Below are 23,184 nucleotides of genomic sequence, written 5' to 3'. Positions count from 1 at the left end.
CCCCACTGCCACCAACACACACCAGCACACTGACCCCCACCCAGCCCACCAGCCCCCCCCATCAGCAGAAATCCGGCGTGGAAGTGCGGTTGGAAGCTCGACTGTCTCCAGGAATTGAAATTCGTGCAAAAATGATGGAGTTGGTTAAGTTTAGCGTTGTTTGTTTGAACCATGTTAACCCCTTAAACCCCCCCTAACATCCACCCATACACCCCCAACACACACACAGCCCACCCTCCAAACACAACCACCGCCACGAGTTCGTCACCTGTTCCTTGTGTAACATGTACATAAAGCAAAAGGGGGAAAATAATATGTATATATTTATGTATATATTCCCCATTTATCGTGTATTTTTCTCTTAAATTGCACGTTTTTAATGCCCACAATAGTTTAAATATCCAAATAACTTTGAATTAAATTATTGAATTAAAAAACATCAAATGTAAAGATTTCACTAATATTATTATAACCTCCTGTAATACTGTTGCACCTTTAGGCTGAATTGGAATGATTGCTATTTTGATGATTAACTGTTTTTATACGAATGTGTAAATGTAGTCTACATGTACTCTGACCCTGAGATCATCAACCACAGGTAATAATAATAATAACAACAACAATAATAATTATTATTATTATTTTATTTATTATATATATATATATATATATATATATATATATATATATATATAGATATATATATATATATATAGATAGATAGATAGATAGATATATTATTATTATTTTATTTTTTTTTGTGTCCATCACTATGTTTGGAACGACTTCGTTACGCAAACTCCGTGCGTGCCAGAGCGGCGCATGCGCTGTGCGCGCTTTTCCTCCCATGGAGAACTGATGGAACGTTCGATTCAGTTTACCGAACCGATTCTTTTACCCTGTCCATTTAAATGAATCGATTGTCTGATTCAAAGATTCATTGATTCAAGTCAGCTTCATTCTCATCTCTTCCATGTACCACGAAATCAAACTCGTCTCTCAAAGCACAGTAAGAGACAGGGTGGGGGGGTGGAGGGGTGAGAGGAGGACGGAGGGAGGGTAGTGAAATTCAGAGGCTGAATAGCTCACTCTGTGGCTCAGCAGAGCGTAGCTTAATAATACTTGCATGATTGACAGAGTACTGCAGAGCAATCTGAACAATGCTCTAGTATAAACATTGTTACTTCAGTGGAATAATGATTCAAGCAGCTTTAAAGGCAGCTACCAAATAACAAGTTGAGTAAACAGTATAATTCATTATAGAACTGCAGTGGACTCTTAGTATCTATCACCAGAGGAGCTGAAGTTTGTTAGGCTATATTCTTCTCGTGTGAAGACATTTGTGATTGAAAATGAATCACAGGGATATGATGCACACAGCACAAACAAAACCAGCTCTGATAGACACAAAGAAATAAATTAATTAATAGATATTGTTCTTGAAGGACAGGTGTCTTACATTTTTCAATAACTTTAATAGTTTTCCTTGAGGTCTTCTTGTGGTATGTATGTGGTTTTATGTACCAAAACAGTCTTGATTCATTTTTTTATCACAATTTCCAAACTCTTTTTATCCCTTAGACAAAAGGTGTTTTTTGTTACTGTGCCTTTAAGATTGATATGGGTAAATGGCTTCTGCTTGGACTGACTGCATCATTCAAAAAGCAGTCCAGGCTAAAACACTCCCTATAACTTCAGCATGAATGGGATGGGGCTAAACCGCTGTAGCCAGCTTCGGTGAACATACGCAAATGCACTGACTTTCATGACATTACAGTGAATTCAAAATGAACTGTGTTTGTGCCTTAGTTTGCATATGAGGAGTGTGGGGGGATAAATGGAAATCATTCCATTTACATTTACAATGTTTACATACCATATCAAACCTTTTTATTTAATAAACAGTGAGGAAAATCAGATGACTTACTTGTCTACATTGTGTAATAGGTCATTTTGAGACATGATATTATTGGTTAACATTCATTTTCCCACTGGTACACGGTGATGTAATTAAAACTCAGAAGGCTTTTCAGAGGCAGGCTAAAGTAACTATCTTTACTTTAATTAAAAGTATTACTGGATAATACTTAAACTAGAAACTATAACATGTATTTTTGGCCGTGAACAGCAATCTCGAGCACTAGTTGCTGTCTCTGGGCTCCTTACAAATAAGCAGCACCTGATAAACCCAGAGACATGGTTATGTAACATGAAAGTTCTTTCAGTTGGACTTGTGAATCGATGTGTTGAGAAGAGTCGGTTCAAAAGAACCGATTCGCTCAGAGTCGTTCATCGCTGCCATGGAGCCGCTCTTCATGGCAACAGTCACGGCTGTTCTCACTAAAGCTACCGGTTAGCCAGCGATCAGTTAAGCCTCATTTCAACAGCAAAAACCCACAACTACACCCTGACATCATTAATTAGCACTTGGAGCTAATATTTACGCTCACCTAAACCACGTATAGTTGGCTTGCCGCCCGAAATGACCCATTTGTAAAAGCCGTTTCAGGTCTGTCAGTCGGCTAGCTAAGCTAGCTAACTACCGAAGTCTGACTGGGTGTGAATGACACAGGGAAGAGAGGTAAGACAGGCGTTGGGTTTTTCCTAATGCTGCCTAATTTTGAGAGAAATATTGATGTGGATAGCTAGCTAGTTGTATTAACCGCTTTAAGTAGGTTCACTGAATTGTGAATTTTGAACTGTCACTTGTCATTTGCTGTGTTTTTCGTCCATGTCACCTATAACTTAGCCAGCTGTCTTGTTTCTCGTAGTACAGCTGTCGTGCTATTGCTTCATGCATTGCAGCTTCTCGTCCAGTATTTCTCTGACACGTTCAGATTGTGATTAGATTTCTCTGTGCCCCCCAGTCTGGGGTCTGGATCGGACTATAGCTGAAATGTGACAGTGATGTTGGCGCGTGGTCGCTGTTTTTAGGTGTTTGTGCTCCTCTCTGCACAGCTGCGAGTGGGTGAGAGGGGCAGGATTGCAGCTGGTGTGCTTGTTTTACATGGAAAATCGTCTCTGCACCCAAATAAGCATAAAGAGAATGAAATCAAAATGGTTGCATAGCCTGACCTTGCGGTTAGCATAGTTGGCATGAAAGATATTGAGCCAAATGAGCCAAGAATTACAGTCTTTTCCATCATGCATAGTATGTAGGATGGTCTCCATTGGAATAAAATAGCCTTTAGTGTAGCTATGCGTGATAATAGTGCTACTATGCTGGTGTAAATTCACCATAGCTGAAACAATTAGCCAGATATTGCGATACCAGTCTTGTCTTGCATTAACTAGGCAGTCTTCCAGATGTGTGGTTGGACCACAAGTTGGTTTCTTTACTCTGCTGTACTGATAAATTGCTTTGATAATGAGCTTTATGTCAGTTCTGCTATATAAAACACCTTGTTATGTATCTGGAGATATGATGTGTTAAGACTAATCTTATCCACTTTGCTGCTTTTCTTTCCATTTACATTACTCATAAGTGAGCTACCTCCACCATGTTAGGGTGGGCGATATGGCAAAACTATAATGTCACGATACTTGAAAACATTTTCCTGTTATACAGTACAGATCGCAATATTCTCTTTTTCTGAGGTTCGATAAGTTGGAATGGGGAAAAGTCCCAGTAGTGCCACAGTAAAAAAATACAATCAAACACTAAGAAAACAGTGATTTGTATTCAAAGCTTCACATACTGGGCTACAGTAAAACCACTTAAACAGGGCTAATTACTCTCTCTTTGTAACATGTAACACACAGTTGGTCAGTGTTTAAGTACTGAAGATATCCACCTTGTTTAATCTCCATAGAAAAGCCTTGCCAAGAGAATATAACATTCTCTGGAGTGATGGAGCTCCATCCAGTAACTCTGTGATGAGTTGGAGTGTCTCTTGTAATCAACATTAGTTCCATTTCACTAATGCTCATGGGGCTGAATGCAATCAATTCCTATCAGCAATGTTCAGATATGTGCACTGCCTAGTACTCACCAGAATAATGGTACTTGAAGAATTTAGCGTGAGTTGTTATGGTCACCTTCCAATGTGTTCTGTAGTAGCAGCCTACTAATAGAGTTGCATATACAACACCATATTTGATTTCCGGACAACGTTACTGGTGTTAATCCTTATATTTTAGGATAAAAGTCATTGTTAGTGCTTTACTGTAGGTGCACCTGTCTTTGTTGTGTGCTGGTCTGGCACATAGTCGATTTTATGATGTCCTAGTGACAGTATCTTGTGAAATATGACCAGCTTCCCACAAGGCCGAAGACCTAGCTGTCACAGTTGCAGCAGCTTTGTCAGGTGCTAAAGCGTTCTGGTCTTCATTCTGTCTGGCTCTCTTAGCTTGTATTGGCTTGCTGTTAATAGTGTGCAGTAGGCTCATCATGCTTCAGCTCTGTGGGCGAATGACTGACTTTTGAACGGCTGAATGCTCTTGTAGATACCATCTTCACCCAGATCAGACTCAGATTAGGTTTAGTTTAGCTCTCTGAGGCCAGAACATGGGTTAACTGCTCTGTTTGTTGGAAATAATCTATTTCCAGTTCTTTTTTAATAACATCGAGGTTTGTTGAATATTGAGACCTTCCTCACTGGGATGGAATGGCATGTGCTGAGACAATGGGGACACAATGATATTTAATGTGCAGTACTGTTATTTCTAGCACTTTGTAATAATGTCACTGAATTTCAGTCAAACAAGTTCTAAGATATTTTTTAGATATGCAATGGATTCACTGGTTTCACAAGGTCCCACTGAACTTTCACATTGTAATTTTGTTTTATTTGACCTTATTTGAACTTGTGTATACACAAACATCAAACATGGATGTCAAGGAAAAAAATACAAGAAACATGTAGGAAACAGGTCCTTTAATACTGTGGTCCTCCTGGTTGATAACATATTTGGAGTGTCTCAAAATGCTTTTATTATTGCATTGAATGGCTACCTGTACTTCAAGTCAATCCTAGGTCAAAGGATTCTGTCTGGGTGTACTAATTGACAATGGTATTATATTTAAACTATGTTACAGTTTGTGGTTTTAAATTTTTCTGTTTTTTCTCCTCTTTAATTTCCTTCATCCATATACTTATTAAGACTGGTGAGAAAACAGGAATTCAGAAATAAATGAAGATTATGCCATTATACAAAGCTTTTTAAGGGATGACTGATGATATTGGAATCATATCGAAATCAGCAAATAATTGCTTAAAAAAATATTGGCATCAATCAAATGATTGGATTTAACCAGTCAAATTTATATTTGCTGACATATTTATTTACTTTGGGAGGGCAGAATGTTTAGCTGTCGCTGGACTGCTGTGCTGAAACATCTGCATTTTATTCGTTTTTCTGCCTTTGTAATGCTATAGAAATAAATGTTATGTTTCCCCCTAATGCTAATCCAGGTAGATCTAACCCCAATTTTCTTCATTTCATAAATGTTTATGTATTGGCTTCAGCAGATTTGTGCATGAAAAATATCAGATATCGGCATCCCATTCCCATAACGATGCATCCCTAGTATTTTTCAAAGATAGAAATCCTCAAAATGTATAAGTACCAATCGATTATTGCTGTTAAAAAATGACATTAAAACACTACGTGTGTACGTGTATTGTTTTATATGTGTAGTGTTTTTTTTAATCCAGTGTCATGATAAAAGATTAGATATAAGCACACGTCAGCACACTCCTGTGAGCCATCATTTTTATCATTTTTTGCTCTTCTTTATTTAATATTTTATTCCTGTTTTTCTTGTGAAATATTTTTAAAGCTTGGTCTCTTCTCTTATTTTTCAAATATGATCTAAAATTAGCTGTTTGCTTAATAATAGATATTTATAGTAACATGTTCTTGTGGTAACGCAGACTGTAAGGCTATATGGTCATTAGGCCTATAATGAAGTTAGTCCTGTGAGCCCCTCATTAGAGTTTTTAAAAGGTCTAAAAGTTTTTATATAGAGTTTTTTGTGATTGAATAAAAAAATAGACATTTCCTTTGAAGGGCCCATATCATGGAAAACCAAAATTTCCTTAATTTTATTTTTAATAAAAGTGTTTGATGTAGTGTGTAAACTCCCCAGCCTATGCACTCTTATGTGGGAGCGTATAGAAAAACAGTCTGTTTTGAATATATTGTTTTTGTGATGTTGTGAAAACCCAACATTTAAGTATATCCACGTATTCAGCCTGCAGCAGTTAAGACTCGCCCTTTTGTGCTGAAGATATAGGTTTTTTACATATTTCATTCTTATAGGCACAGTAACAAAAACAGTATGTTTAATTCTTAGGGATAAAGAGAGGAATTGGTCATGCAAAAATGAATAATGACTGTTTCTGATTCATAAACCCACACAAGCGTCAAACGTGGACTTTTGGAAAAATATTAAATGCCAAAAAAATCGAAACACTTTTATTATTGTATTGAATGACTGTCAGTACTTTAGAAGCAAAAACCCCCAAAATTCTGTTTGACTGTTTGTATTTACATGGACCGTGTTGCAGTTTTTGTTTTGAAAAAGTTGTTTTTCCACTGCTTAATTTCTTTTATCCATATGTTAAGCTGCAGCCTTAATCTGTGTGAATGAGTGTGAAGCCAGTGGAGATCTAAACTAGTCTGGGATCGTCCCGGAGTGAAAGCTTTGAGATGCTTGGTGTTATATTTTTATACGTTAGGAAACCGTATAGCAGCAGTGGTGTAATAAATTCCTGGTGCAGTGATAAGCTGTGGGCGAAGAGAGAAGGAGTGACATCTCCAGAAGTGTCTGGAGCAAAGACTGCTGGGTCATGTTCCCCTTTGGCCACTGACCAGGGGACAAGAGGAACTCTTGCTAAAGCTTGAGAAGGCCATCAGGTCCACCGACTAGACACAGACGAAACAGAGATTCAAGGCTGCAAATGAATAATCCAGATAGCCAGCTGCAAATGGATAGTTAGCCTGCGACTGAAACTGAATATGTTTGTATTCACTGAGCTTAAACTTCACAGTGTCTTCTCTTTCTCAATCATTTATTGACATATAACTTCTCTACCGGACGGTTTGAAGTAGGCATGGTTCTTTAAATTAGACTAACTTCCACAGCAGATCGACTTTCTGACATTACTTAAAATGGTCTGGGACACAGCGGGCCTTAATAAATGTCCTATGATTTTCATGTTTTAAGTTGGTTTTGATTTTAGTTCAGTGTGTTTTCAGAGGGGCTTTGGGCTGTTACTTCACTATTGCTTTCTGCTGTTTCTGTTGTTTATGGCCTTTTACAAGTTCTGACTTAAAGCCAGTACACTGGCAAGGCCGACAAGGAATATGAGATATTCTACGGCAACTTGAAAATGAATAGAATTCTTTTGCTTAAATTCTTGCTTGGTTGTTGATTATGTGTCATCCTCATCTGGACACCACATAAAAGGTCCAAGGTAAAAACACATTTGGAGGCCAGTTGTCAACCCCCTGTTTCAGTACCGGTTTTAAGAAGCCTGTGGCCTTGTAATTTCTGCTCAGGGGAATCCCCTCTTAGGGGCTGTTCTATTACTTTATTACCTTAAGTGAGGGGTGTTAGATGAGCCCTCAGAGGGTCGAGGGATCAAGTGAACACAAGTGCTGATTCAACAGCAGAACTTGCCCAGAAATCATTGCAACCATGATGCATTTCCCTATTCAAACCTGAAAATAACAGCAGACAAAGCTGTTTATAAGCCATAGCAATAAACTGCTTTAAAATTCTTAATGTTTCAAATCATAACATTCATTTTGCTGGGCTTTAAGTTACAGTCTACTCCATCTGTTGTACATGACTGCTGATAAAAATTCATCCCTTTCCTGTGTTAGTTGGCTTGTTAGCATGCTAAGAGCTACACAGCTAACAAGAGCAAAAGGCATTTCACCACAGTTCTACACCAGGTTTATAGCCAGACATGCAGAAATGCACGTTATGCTCAAACCTCTTAAAAAAGTTTTGCATTGAAAAGTTTGCATAGCTGGCTAAATAGCTTACTTAGGCTTACCTGTTGAGGGCGAATGTGTCCTGTTTGAAAAATCCACTCCTCACTGTCCCCTTGTCCTCTTCTGCCACTCATGGCCACTTGGTAACATAGATGTGAGGCACATCCGAGTCAACGTGGATGAGGGTTTATAAGTGTTTATAGGTTTAACAAATTTAACCACTTTTACAGGTTAATATCATGCCCACAAACATTTTGTATTTTTGTGTAAATGAGTGCCGGAATTTAAATGTGGTTATACTAAATCGTATTTGAAGTCTGCTTCATATTCTTGAAGCAGGATTGAGAACAAAAATCATTACAGTGTTGTTATAGTTTACCTGCTTTACTGCTAGAGGTTGAGTATCTTGAATCTTTCGCTAATGCACCTGTAAATAACAGAAAGTATATACTTAAGCTCTAAATAGATTCTGAAAACTGGCTCAACAAGCACAAATAAAACAGTGTCTGGTGACTGGAGAGAGCCCATCTAAAATTGTGTCCTCCCCTAATCATGGGGAGTAGCACTTGGTCTGTGGATCGATGGAAGCTCCACCTACAGTTTATGACAGTAGGTGAAAGCTCCAGCCACAGTTTATCTGGCAAGCTAAAGCAAAAATCCTATAAAACCTAATGAGATGAAGCACTCTTTATTTATATTCCCTGCATAATGATGAGTTTCTAGTTTAAAATGCTGTGTAACTGAGCTGGACTGTGTTGGTGTAGCTGTTAAAACAAGGCAGGCTTGAAAAGACACCAGAAAATTAGTGAGGTCGGATCCTGATGTTGGATTATAGTTCTGTATCACACGCCACTCCAATTCATCCCATGTGTTGGACGGAGCTCCATCACAGTTCCAGTGCTCCACAGCCCAGTGCCCAGGGGTTTATACCCCTCTGGCTGATGCTTGACATTAGGGGTAGTGACATTAGACTCATGTGTGGCTGTTCCAGGAGTGTCTGAATGAGTGTTCATGTGTGTGTTAGAGACAGACAGATAGAGAGAAGTGAAACAAAAGGAGGAAAGAAAGTGACTCAGAGGGTCAAAGGTTTTCAGTGTATGTCCATTGGGTTTAAACCCCATTCCTGTGTCACTGAAGCTGACAGGCCAATTTTTGCAATGGTGGTGACATCTGAACAAACAAAGACCAAATCAGCAGAGAGTAGTACAGGCTTGCTGACTTCTGAAATATAACTGTGCTTTCAAAAGACAGCACTCACTAAAACACAGAGGTATGGCTGAAGAGTGCTTTCATCACTGAATTTTTTGCAAAACATTTTAGCCTTTGAAACGTGTAGAGGGAATAATGCACTATGACTGCTGTCAAAATGTGACAGTTTACCAGTCCTCAATTAGGAATGTAAATGATTAACTGATTAACTATTAACCTATAAACGAACAATTGTTTGACCTATGTAAAATCGGTTAAAAATGCTCAAACAACGGTTTGTATTTGTATAGTTGCATTGAGCCAAAGCTAGACATCATGGCATTTATGTTCATTTTAAATAGGTCTAGAAACGTGTGGTAAATATAATTCCAGAACTTTAGAATATAAAACTGTCTTTAGCCCATCATTGTATAACCCAGACAATGTTTTAGTATTTGGTCTTATAATTCTGAACATTATAGTTGTCAGACCCTTGGTTTCAGCAAAAATAGGTTCTTATGTAGTGCACGTTTAGTACCGTTTTGGGACGTTTCTTCATATACATGCTTATGCCAGGTTCTACCCATCAGTAATACAGTCCAATACGGTCCACTTTTTAACATCTTGGTACATTAATACAGAATTCAGTTGATGTTTGCATTCTTAAGCATGTGTAGATACCTAGTCAGCTTTTTTCTGGAAGTTTTGGTATTATAATTGATATTTTGAAGGGTCCTTGATTTTAGGCTCACTGATTAACGATTAATGGCTCAGAAGAAATGCCAAAATTTGCATCGTTGCCCAATAATAAGCCCAGCTCTTAGGTGGCTCAAAGAAATGACAGTAGTATCCTCTTTACAAGTGCAAACTCCTTAGTAATGCATCAGTAGTACGCTGGCTCATGGGTGGCTTTTTGAGAGTTGAGTAAGCTTTTGGAGAGCTGAGTAAGCTGGAGACTGATGCTGTGCCAGATTAAGGTTAAATCTAGTGTCTAGTGCATCAAAACGCTAATTGTATGAGGCCTGGTGGCCTAATTCTTCATCATCATTACCATCATCATCTCCATTGCTCACTGGTAGAGCTGAACTCTTCCCTGATGGAGGAAATGTAGTCAGTTCATAGGTCTTTGTTCCCAAAAGAGAATTTTTTGGAGAATGCCCCTGGCTCTGTTTGTGTATGCTGTAGTTGGGACGCCCCAGTGCTTAGCTGGAGAACACAAATCCAGTCTGTTGGTCGGTTCCAAAATGTCCTACTGTAGGGAAATCTGGCGTGTGAGTTTGTTCTTCAGAATTTTTTTTATCCTTGTTTGTTGTTCATGCTTACATTGTGGACCTGTTTAATGAATCTTGAAAACAAACAAGGGTTTAGTTGTTGCACATGTTAGCTTTTACAAAATCCTTGTGCTTTTATAAGATTCATACTTTTCTACACCCTACTTGTATTATTTATTGTAGTGTATTGTTTATTGTATTTATGTCTTATGTCAACTTTTGTACTGTGGTCATCTTATCCTGTTGTCTGCTGTTGTTTTGTGTTAATTGTAGCACTGTGGTTCCAGAAGTACCATATTTTGTTCTTCACAAAACACTTTGCATGAGAGGAGTGACAATAGAGGAATGACATATTTAATTGTGTATACTTTGGAATCTTAGTTGTAATTTATTACCGTTTTTTAAAAGTGATATCAGTGTCATTTATTATTTATAATCATTATTTAAAAAAAAAAAATAGAAAAAATAAATAAATTGGTGTATAGTTTTTTACACTGTACTGTGCATTAAGTCTTAGTTCAAAAACACAAAACACTCACACATTGGAGTAAATAGCCTACAAATGAAGAATACATTGATTTTTTGTCTTTTTGTTTGTTAGCTTATCCATTTCCAGGCCTCTCCTTCAGGAAGACCAGTGTTTAGAGTTACCATCCAGTACCTAGTCAATCCTTCATTAAATTAAATCAGGTGCTGCTGATAGAATTTAACAAGTCTATACAACGGCTGGAGTGCAGCGCGAAGTTAGGATCTGTATTCTTCTATCCAAAATATCAGTAATAACTTTTTTAAAAAACAAAACAATTTTCTCTCCCTCCCTAGCTGCGTGCCCCCTGTGTATGTGAGGATAATGTGCAGCGATGGTGCCTTGTCAGACCCACGTGATGCTGAAGTGGCAGGAGCACTTGAACAGCTCCTGGGCGGCGGAAGACAGCGTACAGACGGCCACACGCTCCGGTGCCGCGTCGCTCTACACCAAACTGCTCCACAACAAGGAGGTGCTGGGCCTGGCTCAGCCCGTGCAGGACCTGATGGGGCCACGGCTGCCCGACTTTCAGTATGAATCTAGTGCCGAAGAGGAGAGGGAGGAGTACCTTTCAGCTCTGCTGCATAGCCAGCGCTGCCTAGCCCACCGTGTTCTTGCCCGCACGCCTTATGCCCTGTCCCTCCACCACAGGCTGGCGGTGCTCCAGAGGGTGTACTATGCACTCCATAGCAAGTACCACGACCGCTTCCGCACTCCGCCTCCACCACAACCAGCCTCCTCCTCCTCTTCTGGCACAGAAGGGGGCGCCCTGGAGCCCATTTCAGAATCATGGCAGGTGGCTGGATCCCGGGTGAAGTCCGGCACGGATGTTCTGATTGAAATGGGTGTGCGGACAGGCCTGAGCCTCCTTTTTGCTCTCCTGAGGCAAAGCTGGCAGCGTGGGCGACTGGTAAGGGTGGGAATCATAGGGTACCTTGGTATAAGATACTATCACTCTGTGGAGCTCACAATAACAAGGGCTACACAGTATACGCACAATATTGGTATTATATACAAGTATGTACGTGCAGTGGTGATATTATCAGGCTAATACTCCACAAGATCAGGATAATGATGAATGAGGTGTCTGTGAATATACATTGCACCCTTTATTTTCATGAGACAGTTTATTCATACCCTCAGTGTTGTAAAACACAAAGTGTGGGCAAACTTAAAGTTGCCAGTGCCCCTTTAATTAACTGTGATTTTTTTCTGCCCTTTATAACAAGTCACATGGCTGCCCCCTTCTCAATTTCTTCAGCGCCCCCTAAAGGAGATAGGAAGTATTAATATTGACAAGTCTGATAAGTGGTGACAGATTGATAACATTGAGGAACAATTGTGATATATTGCTAAATCAATTTTTGTCCCACCCCTAGAGTCTGGAAGATGACCCGCCTGATGTTGCCCTGTGTAACGAGGTGCTGGGCACAGCATCCTCCGTTCTGGCAGCCCTGCCACCGCTTTCGCTGGCTAATGAAAACAAAATCCCAGCGGTGGGCTTGGACTGCCTGGCACAGGTATGATAAGATAAGACAAGACAGGATAACATAAGACAACATTGCACTGATCCGTGCTGGGAAAATAAAATGTTAAAGAACCATGAATCATACATTCCAAAGTGGGTATGAAAGTAAATAAACAGGTAAAATAAATGAAATAAAATAGATTAGAAAAAAATAGAATAGATAAAATAGAAGTCAAAGTCTTTAGAACATTTTGTATCTCTGAAACAAAACAAATGTGACAAAAACATTTTTACGATAATGATGAGACAAACATATGAACAGGGCTCTACAAACATATAGATTTATGAGTAAACAAATGTGAAGGTGAGCGACTTCCTGAAGAAGACGGCAGTGAGTGGTTCCTGGGCAGACCGGGCCGGACGGCGCTTGGCTCTGGAGCTCCTGCTGGGACTGGCCGTGCAGAGAGGATCCCTACGCTTCCTCCTAGAATGGGTGGAGGTGGCACTGGCAGCATCAGCTTCATCTTCTTCATCATCCTCCTCCTCCTCCTCTTCTGAGCCTTCAGGTGTGGGCTATGAGCTGATCAGTCAGATCCTGCACCAGATGAGACAGTATTCGGTAAGTTTGAGTTTGAGTTACTCAATACGATGAAATGTGCAGAATTGGCCTGGGGGATAAAATGCTAAAGATTATTCAAAATGTTCTGGTATTAGTGTATTTTTGATAAAGATGATTGTTGTTTTGTTAGCCCCAAAGTCATGAACTTCAGGACAGTAGGTGGCGATGTGCCTTTTACTCATGAACTGGGGAGGGAGAAGAAATCTAGCCGTTCATTCACAACAGAGAAACCAGCGAGACAGTTAGCAGAGTTAGATGGGTGCCACCAGAGTTGGGCTTAAGCCCTGAATGTTTCTAGCAAAGCACCAAGTCCTTTTTCCCCTTTGTTTCATTAGCTACAATGCACATCCTTCTAATTCAGCAAAATCCTTTAGAACTGCTCCTTGTCTCAGCCCCGCCCACTACAGCATGCATGTTCATTGTTGTGGTAATGTACCAAGCTGAAATTTGCTGTTTTCTAGCTACTTATTCCAATTTTTCATTCTACTCTAAATTTGGGCAGTTATATTCTGATGGACTGTTGCCTTTGGGCAAACTGCTGCAACATTTACGGTGGGATGGAAAGTTTAAATATGAGCCCTACTGGAGAAAGAGGAAATAAATAAGGAAAAGGGGAAAGTTATAGGTATTTTGCAGAGATAAAATACAATAAGGGAGTCATGAGAAAAGGGGAAGTTATACGCACATGCGAAACTACATGTGTTTTTTATTTAGTGACATTTTGAATCAGCTTTTTCTTAAACATGTCCAAAGACAGTCTGCAAACTATCAGGTGTGTTCAATACCTTATCCAAAATAGTGTTTATCCATTAACACACATATGTTCCTAATTTTAGAAGCATGTGGTAACTTTAAATTAACGGACAGTAGAGATTCAGGCAGCACCAGGGAGGGGCTTGTGGAGTTCAAACTCCAGATATCCACTAACCCTAACACTGCACCTGGCTGTTTTCAGTGTTGAAATTATGTAGATTACTAAGGCAAGCGTCATGCAGCAAGAGGATATTGTGGCAAAAAAGAGCACACACCCTCTGCAGTGTGGAAATGTTTTGGTTTTCTTACATCATTTTTTTCCAGGGTTGAAAATGCTGTTAGACATAAAATTGACCATTAGGTAATGCATGTAATAAATAGCGATAATTATTTGATTTGTGAAAATGTATTGTGAATTAGAGGTGGGCAGTCTGATGATATTTTAATCAATTTTATCAATTAAATCATTTTCAATTTTGATAAATTATCAGTTTTGTTACAGTGATAAACAGCATGCTTTTCGGAGCACATTGTGATTACATACTTAAGAAACCCTGAATAACTTCATGCTTCTTCATGAAGAGAGCTTGATTAGTTCTGTTTAACTGGATTTAATGCAGTACAGTATGTAAAATGTTGAATAAAAATCATTGTACCTAGAGTTTTGGGTGGATGATTTAAAATGTGGCACTTCTAGTGCATTTTATCTGTGCGTCAAAATATTGTGATATTGTGTGTCGTGAAAATGGCTTTGATTATCGTGAGATGATATTTTGGTCATATTGCCCACCCCTACTGTAAATAGATAGACAGCCCTGGTGCAGAGCCACTGTAATGGCAGCAGTGGTTTAGTAATGTACACTGATGCTGATCAGATGTGTGCCTATTGACTAATGATGTGTAATGGATGTTAAATGATATGTATAATGGATGCTGTATGTAAAATGGATGCACACACAAACCCACCCACAGTCATACCCAGTATAGATTTACAGGAAACACTGTTATTCTCAAGCTAAGTCCTTGACAGCCCTTGGTGTCCTTTATGGTTATTGGCCCATTAGTGCATTAGTCCCTTTAGTTTTCTGTATAACACACCCATCCACTGCTGTGAATCTCAAGGAGTGCAGGCAAGGCCCAGCCTTTCTCCTTATTCTAAATCTGATTTTGCCTTTTATTTGACTGAGCGTTCTTGGCTGCCTGCCTGGTTCTGAAAGCCACTGGCCGGAGCTAGTCTTGGCCTGCTGTGTGTCTTTTCCAGAGATTTATTCATGTCTTAATCAATAACAAACGCTCTGGCTGCCACAAGGCTGTTTGTGCAGAGTTCAGATGCCTGCCACTGTTATTCTCCGTTGAAGAAGGACATTAGAACAGAGTAAGAACAGGATTTATATATTGCAGGATAAAATACTGATATAAGTGCTGTAAGAAAAGACGGTGTCAGCATTAATCACCAAGAAATACTTCAGTATGCAGTTCCTTTTTTCTTTTTGGTAAAATTGTAAACCTGCTTAGGCAGAGCTGAGTGTCTGGAGCATTAACCTGACATCTTGTGCAACTGGCATAAACTCACTTCTGAAAAAGCTGAGACAGTATGTGAAATGCGTATATGAACACAAAGTAGTGATTTGTACAGATCCACTTTGACCTGTATTTAAACAAAAAAGTACAAAGAAAAGATATTTAATGTTTTACTTGATCAACTTTGTTGGTTTTTGTAAATGTGCGCTCATTCAGAGATAGATGCAACAAGTTCCATAAAAGTTGGAACAGGGACAGTTTAAGACCAAGAACACTGTGAAGTGTTAAATATATATTTGTATAAACAAATGATGCAGTATTGAATAGGTATAAAAGGGGCATGCAGGAAAGGTTTAGTCCTTCATGAGCAAGGATGGGTCAAGGCTCTCGACATTGCCAAAAAATGCAGCAGCGAATAATCCATCAGTTTAAGAACAGCGTTCCTCTATCAGCGATTGCAAGGATTTTAGCTATGTCTGTATCTACAAATGCAAGTTAAGACCATACTTTTCACAGTGGAAGCCAAATATTAACAACATCCTGAAACACAGCCGACTTCTCTTGGCTCAAGCTCTTCTAAAATCTTGCATTTACAAATCTTACATTCACACATTGGAAATGTGTATTGTTTTGTGGTGAGTCAACCTTTTAGGTTGTCGATGAAAACAGTTAGTGAACTCTTCAAACTCTGGGTCAAAGAAGAAAAGGACCATTTAGATTGTTACCAGGATAAAGTTCAAAATCCAGGGTCTGTCGTTGTATAGGGGTGTATTAAAGAGTAACTTTGTTCAGCACAGCATTGAAGGCACCATTAATGCTGAAAGGTACATACACATTTTAGAACAACATATCTTTTCCAAGGATGACCATGATTGCAGCAAACCACATTCTGCATGTGTTACAGTAGCGTGGTTGTGTAATCAAAGAGTGCTCAGCACTTGTGCTGAAATTTGTGATGTTATAAAGCACAAAATATGACAACAGACATCCCATATGGTTGAACTGACTTAGCGGAAGAATGGCAAACAAATTGCGCTTTTAAAACGGGATCAGTGTTTTCAGTCTTGATTTGTGACAAATGATTAGTAAGTTTTGTTGAAAAGTGATGTAGCACTGTGGGAAACATGCTCCTGTCTCAGCTTTTTTGGAATGCATTGCAGACATCAATTGGAATGAGTGTATATGTACAAAAAAGCAATGAAAGTTCGTAAGACAAAACATCAAATATGTGTTTGTTTACTGTTTTCATTTTATTGCAGGTAGAACAGAATTTACAATCAATGCTTTCTGTTTTCATTAGCATTTCCTGTACTGTCCCAACTTTTTTGGAATTGGGTTTATGCAATTTAGTAAAGAGTAACCGAAAAGGAAGACAGTGTCAAATAATTGTTTGTTATTTTGGTCATTTGAATGATGAACCCTGTTTGATGGTTTATGTTTGTGATGGAAATAACAATTCTTATAACATAGTAATAAACCATTATAACTTTCTTTTTTGTTGTTGTTTGCTCACAGGGTTTCCGTGGTGACTTCGTAAACACTCAGGTGCTTAAGAAGGACGCAGATGGACTCTGCAGTCTTTCACATGTAGCGCTCTGTCTCTTCGAAGAGGTGTGTGTGTGTGCTGTGCGCTTGGCCTGGATTAAGGCCTCCCACAGTTTCCTTATGTTGTTGCTTCATTTAGAAGACTTTGATGATCCGACACGTACAATAAACATTGCCAAAATCCCTGGCGTGCTCTGTCAGGCATTTCTTATACTTTGATGGGGGAATTTAAAGTGAAAGTTTGCAACTAGGCAGAAACTTATACTGTCTTTTTGTTTGTCTTCAGTGTAAAGGATGTGTGCTGTACATAAACTCTAAGCTTATTATTCAGTTAATAACCTAAAAGAGTTGTCTTTTATTCCACTAGACTAGGAACACCCCTTCTATTACTAAATCTTGTAGATGTTGTGTAAAACATTGTTAAAGTTTCAAAACTGTTCATGCCCCAGTTCATACACTCTGTATATGTAAACTAAGTTGCGAGAACAGCCTGTATAGAATGAATCGTTTCTGTGATGTTATGAAAAATGAATGCGTTCACCTATACCCACCATTCAGTCTACAGCAGTTTAGCCCTGCGCGCTCACATTGAGGTTTTAAACTGGACTGCCTTTTGAATGAGGCATCATTTACATGTATTAGTCTTAATGACAGTAACAAAAAACAACCTGTTAAATGCTAAAGTATGGAGGTTGGAAAATGATCATGTAAAAATGAATTATAACTGATTATAACTGATATAACTGAAATATAAATATATAAACATACACAAATGGTATCTGTGAATCTTGGGAGAAAACTGTTGAATGTGGGGCTTTAAGTCCTATTATTCAGTAACTAGTATGATTTATTTAGTAACAACTATGAAACTATTGTAGAAGTTACATAGTTATGAAAGTGACAAATTGAAGTACACTGCTACATCTGTTAAACATGCCTACTTGCATTGGTGCCACAGCAGTCTCTAAAGTGAGATATCCTGGTTTAAAGACTGGAAACCCCCTTCTCATGATGAATCTTGAAGGTGGAAGTAAATTATGAAAGACTGTAAAGTTGGAGGGAATACTTAAGGGCAGGTTGTTTGATGTTTTTTCATTAGCTGGCTAATTCTTTAACTGAGTTATTCCTGTAACAAAGAAATCAATGACCAATTGAGGTTTGTGCTATATCATTAATGTCACCACAGATTTATCTATTCGCCTCTAGATTAGTGGCCGTCAGTCGCTGTGTTATGTATTTGGGTAGTACATATTGTAGTGAGTGAGAACTGATGTACAAAAACACAAAAAAGGTTGCAAAGTTGTGAATTTAAACCGATGAGGCTGAGATGTGCAATGCTGCACTACAGAATATTTTTTTATGCCAGAATACTTCTTTAAGGACAGATTACCCTTTGCAGTTTAGCAGGTGGATTACATACATGTATTAAACATTTTAAAAAAGACACGCCCAATGTCCTGTCGCCATGTTAATTGCATTTATGTATAGTTTTTGTTGAATTGTTGTAATATATTCTCTCCATTTTTATGTGTGTTCTAGATTTGTGCCCTGGCGTCTAACTGCCTCTGCTCGTGCAGCATGGGCTCGTCCTCCCCTGGCTCTGAGGGCGATGCAGTGAAAGTGTATGTTTGGGGCAGTAACAGCAGTCACCAGCTGGCTGAGGGAACTTTGGAGAAGATCCTACAGCCCAAACTGGCACAGGGCTTCAGCGATGCGCAAATGGTGTGTCTGCCTGAGTGTGTGTGTGTGTGTGTGTGGTGTCTGCTCCTCAGCATGCATACACATGCTCATGTGTTAAAGCGATAGTTCAGTGAAAACTCTAATTTACAGTTTCTACCTTTCCTAAATGTAAGATCAGCCAAGACATATTTGGTGTCTGAACTTTGCTTCCTTAGTTTTGCAGTGGAGCTTCGAGGCTAATAAGTAATGGAAGCTAATAGCCACCAATGGTCAATGTGCAAATTCTGTGCGTGTGTAATCACAAACTTGCCTCAAACTGCATTTTGCTGTTAAGTCATTTTGAATAATCTTGCTTATGTGGCTTCTGACATTGTATAATGTACTGTTGCCTATCATGAACTCCTGTGTTTATACATTTTGTCCATTTTAAAGATTTCTGTGGACAATATGTCATGTCTTGGTTGATTGACTACATTTAATGTACAGCAAAATATTTCTGTACTGGACTCAACTTGCCATGCTTGCTGTCCTAGGATTATACAGTTGTGTGCGAAAGTTTAGGTGCCCTTGTCAAATGACATATTTTGGTGATTTTTTTCTTTTTTTTGGGAAAATAAGTGAACTCATCCTCTCAGACATTTTCTGTACATTTTAAATTTAGCTACTGTTTATTTGCTGAATTTACCATATTGGGGAAAAAAACATGAAATGTGGCCTGTGCAAAAGTTATTACCTGTTTTATATTTCATATTTAACATGTAATTTGATGAGGGGTTGAGCAAACTTTTGCGTACATCCGTATAACTGTGTGATATGAGATTATGTTGCCTGTGACCATGTACCCCTTCAGACCATACTTTGTAGATTTAGTCCTACACTTTGTTGCACTGATGTTTTTGTCTTCCACATCCAGATCTGCAGTGCTATCTAAACTGCATGGTCAGCAGTGGATGCTAAACCCTTTGCAGCATTTTCATTAGATCCGTGAGCCATAGCTCTGGAACGTCAAACACTGTCCCTATAACAGTCATTACCCTTGCTCTAGTACAGTTTGAACGCAACAGACTCATCAACCTCGATTGAATTTACTGACGCACACGTACAATAACCTTTTTTCAAAATTCATTGAACGTCAGCTTATTAAGGGAGATGCAAATGTTCAGTTACATTTGAGCACACATTTGTAAACCCAAAGTTGTTAAAATGTCTTGCTACCATCTTTTCACTAAATTCTGTACATTTTCTCTCCAGTTCTCTGCAACTCTGCAGTTTTGTTTTTTTTTTTTGCACCACTTTGATATACTGGATCAGTGTTGACACTGTTGATAACATTATTAAAATGCTTAGATATTGACCAAATGAGACCTACAGTCTGTTTGCTGAATTTAACATATTTGGAAATAAAAAGTATAACATATTAAGTGTGCCATAACCTTTGTACAGGCCTCACTTTCTGTTTTTTTCCCAATCTTATTTTCAGCCAATACATAGTAACTATGGGGAATGTGTACTTTTGCATATGTCTGTATCCACACTCAGTGCTATTTCTTATTCATAACCATTACAGATTTTTCTAAACCTTTTAGAACAACATAAATAAAAAATTTGCTCAATCCTAAAAAGAGTTTTGTTGAATACCTGTATTTTCTATGGTATGTTAGCCTCTACTTTCATGTTTATGGACTTTGTTACTACAAAGAATTGTATATTAAGTGCTTTAACAGTGTGTGAGTTTATCAGTATAGACAGAAAAAGGTTAGATCAATGCTTCCCTAATATTCATCTGTCTCTTTACAGATTGAGGCAGGTCAGTACTGCACCTTCTCTGTATCAGCTGACGGCTCAGTGAGGGCTTGTGGGAAAGGCAGCTATGGACGTCTGGGCCTGGGAGACTCCAACAACCAGTCTGTTCCCAAGAAGCTGGTGCTGGATCCACCTCGCACCATGAGAAAGGTTTCCTCTTCCAAAGGCTCGGATGGCCACACATTGGCCGTAACTGCTGAAGGGGAGGTGTTCAGCTGGGGAGATGGAGACTACGGCAAACTTGGACATGGAAATAGTGCCACACAGAAATACCCCAAACTAATACAGGGACCCCTGCTGGGCAAGGTGAGGGAAAACAACCCTAGGACTCATGACCTTCTTTGTTTTAATATTAAATCTGTGTATACAGATTCATGATACTAGCTCCAACATTAAAAACTGTCAAATAGTTTAGATTTCGAGTCAATTGTAAGTCAGTATTGTAAGATCAGTGTAACATTTTAGTAGCTCACACCTAAGCTGCTTGTCCGAAGTTTGAGGAGTCCTAGCTTTTCTGTGTGTTTTTAATAAATGAGCATGTGTTCTTTGTTGATACTGCAGCAGCTTAACATAGAAGACAGTTTAGATTTCCTTTTTCTTTGCAAAAACCACAGAAGTGAGCAAGCAGTTGACAAATGCCAAATGTTGTTTGGTGGTGATCATCAAAAGTTGGAGACCCATAGCTTTCCTAGATGTTTTTAATACAAATTTTCTTGTTTTCTATATTATTTTACAGAAACTTAGCATATTAAAACTCTGCAGGTATATCAATAGAACACAAGTAAATATTTGTGTGAACCCCAGCAGAAGACCAGATATTCTGGAGAAACCCTATCCATATGGTCACCAGGAGTCGGGAAACAACTTGACGACACTTAATAATAATAATATAATAATGATATAATAATAATATAATATAATAATAATAATAATAAAAATATTTGTGACAGTATTCATAACAACGCCACCTTAGAAATAATGCTAGCCACTCATTGTTTTCTCTTGCTGTGAGGTTAGCACTCATCAGCTCTACCTTTAAGGTGTTTATACCGCCATTGGGCTTAAACGTGTTTCAATAAGTGCTTTTAACAACAGTTTGGAAAAGAAGACCGTCAAATCATTATTTAGGCAAAACCTGCTGTTCATATCAAGGAGGACACTTTGGTGAACATAAATGTACCAAAAGAAATAGCACATAGCTGTTGTATGCTAGCAAAACCTTTTCTTCTAACTTAATTGAATATGAAACCGTGATTATTACGTGAACATTGCACAGAAAAACTCACAAGTGTGCCCACAAGTTTGAGGTGTTGTATATTTTTTCTATTTCGTCCTTACACACAGAGAGTTTCACTTTACAATACATTAAAGACTGAGCGTGCAGAGTGGGCTTCTATAGCCAATCCTCATTTACATATATCACAAATGGCACTATGTGAGCAGAAGGATGTGAGGGAGTGTGAAATACAGCCAAGCTGTAGGCTGGCATGCTCTGATCATTGTTAAGTTACAGGAGTACTACCCAGTAAGTAATGCCAACATGTCTCACGACAAATAACATCTACTGAGAACCAGTTAGCATGAACTGCCTTGTGTGATTCTCATAGGCCCTCTGCTAGTCTTCATGAATTATTTGTAACGTTAGCCTTTTTTAGGGATGTATTTTATCTAGGTGATCAATGGTGTTCAGAACAGGCTGCCAGCCGTTTAGACAGCAGTGACTGATGAGCTTTTTTCTGCTCATTTGCAACTAAATGGGTTTTTATCACAGCAAACTCCTCAGCGTAGCATATACATGTGTTTGTATGTTGTCTGTCTAGGTTGTTTACTTAATATGCTCACTGTCCACTTTATTACAAACTCCCCTTTTGTAGCTCCACCTAGCTGGTATACTGGCACTTTAGTCTCTCTGATGCACAGTTTGTGTCACCATCCTCTAGCCTTTCATCAATAATCAGTCCGTTTTTGTCCACAGAGCTGCTCTAAGACGGATGTTTTTGGGTTTCTACCTAGCAGTGACAGCTGTACTAACACCCCACACACTGGCAAGCCAGTGTCACTGCTGTGCTGACAATGGTCCACCACCCAAATAATATCTGGTCAACAGCAGTCCTGTGGTCAGAAACTTACCAATGATGAATTGGGTAGAGGGAACCTCATACATTGTGCAGAATCAGACGGGCTGCAGTTGTACATCTATATTGTTGATCTATATTCTTCGGATCTCATAAAGCGGGCAGTGAATGGTAGTACAGCTTAGAGGTTTCTAGTGAACTGCTGAACAAATTAAGTGAATGAGTGAGCGTGTTTGTAATTATCAGTGTATTTTTGTGAATGTGAGTACGAGAATGTATCTGACTGTGTGTGTGTGTGTGTTTTTCTTCATCTTTGTGCTAGGTGGTGGTGTGTGTGTCTGCTGGTTACAGACACAGTGCAGCAGTAACCAACGATGGAGAACTGTACACCTGGGGAGAGGGAGATTTCGGCCGCCTCGGTAACTCTCTCTCTCTCTCTTTCTATATGTGTGTGTGTGTGTGTGTGTGTGTGTGTGTGTGTGTGTGTATATACATACATATATATGTGTGTGATTGTACATAGTGTATGCAAATAAACAAACACAAACACCATAATCCAGAATGCTGTATATCCATTTGTAACAATTTTAGGTTTAGAGAGTTTTTAAAATGAATTACAGCTAATGTTAATGGAAAACACATTACCATTTCTCTAATGAAGGTGCTATTAATAATAATAATATCTTACTGATATTTCTTGTATGTGTAAAGCCCACTGCCAACAACATATGTCATTAAAAAAGAGGTGATCTGTAATGCGTTGTGCAACGAAACCCTTAATCTTTATC

The 23,184-nt window shown here is 38.8% G+C and overlaps 1 protein-coding gene across 5 annotated transcripts in view; it reads left to right on the top strand.

Moving 5' to 3' along the window:
• Positions 1-2,287: 2,287 nt before the first annotated feature.
• LOC118819677 (probable E3 ubiquitin-protein ligase HERC1) overlaps positions 2,288-23,184 on the top strand; it is a 101,978-nt gene continuing 81,081 nt past the window's right edge. For all 5 annotated transcript variants that reach the window (XM_036587517.1, XM_036587518.1, XM_036587515.1 and 2 more), the window contains exons 1-8: positions 2,288-2,581; positions 11,229-11,842; positions 12,312-12,452; positions 12,765-13,019; positions 16,809-16,904; positions 18,378-18,560; positions 20,316-20,627; positions 22,719-22,815. In XM_036587517.1, coding sequence (XP_036443410.1) covers positions 11,267-11,842; positions 12,312-12,452; positions 12,765-13,019; positions 16,809-16,904; positions 18,378-18,560; positions 20,316-20,627; positions 22,719-22,815 — 1,660 coding nt within the window. In that variant the 5' untranslated portion in view covers positions 2,288-2,581; positions 11,229-11,266. The remainder of the gene's footprint in view (positions 2,582-11,228; positions 11,843-12,311; positions 12,453-12,764; positions 13,020-16,808; positions 16,905-18,377; positions 18,561-20,315; positions 20,628-22,718; positions 22,816-23,184) is intronic.

The sequence above is a fragment of the Colossoma macropomum genome, unplaced genomic scaffold (genome assembly GCF_904425465.1).
Source record: "Colossoma macropomum unplaced genomic scaffold, Colossoma_macropomum, whole genome shotgun sequence".
In the NCBI taxonomy this organism is placed as follows: domain Eukaryota; kingdom Metazoa; phylum Chordata; class Actinopteri; order Characiformes; family Serrasalmidae; genus Colossoma; species Colossoma macropomum.
Note: the sequence above shows the minus strand (reverse complement) of the source record. Positions and strands in the feature narration are given on the sequence as shown.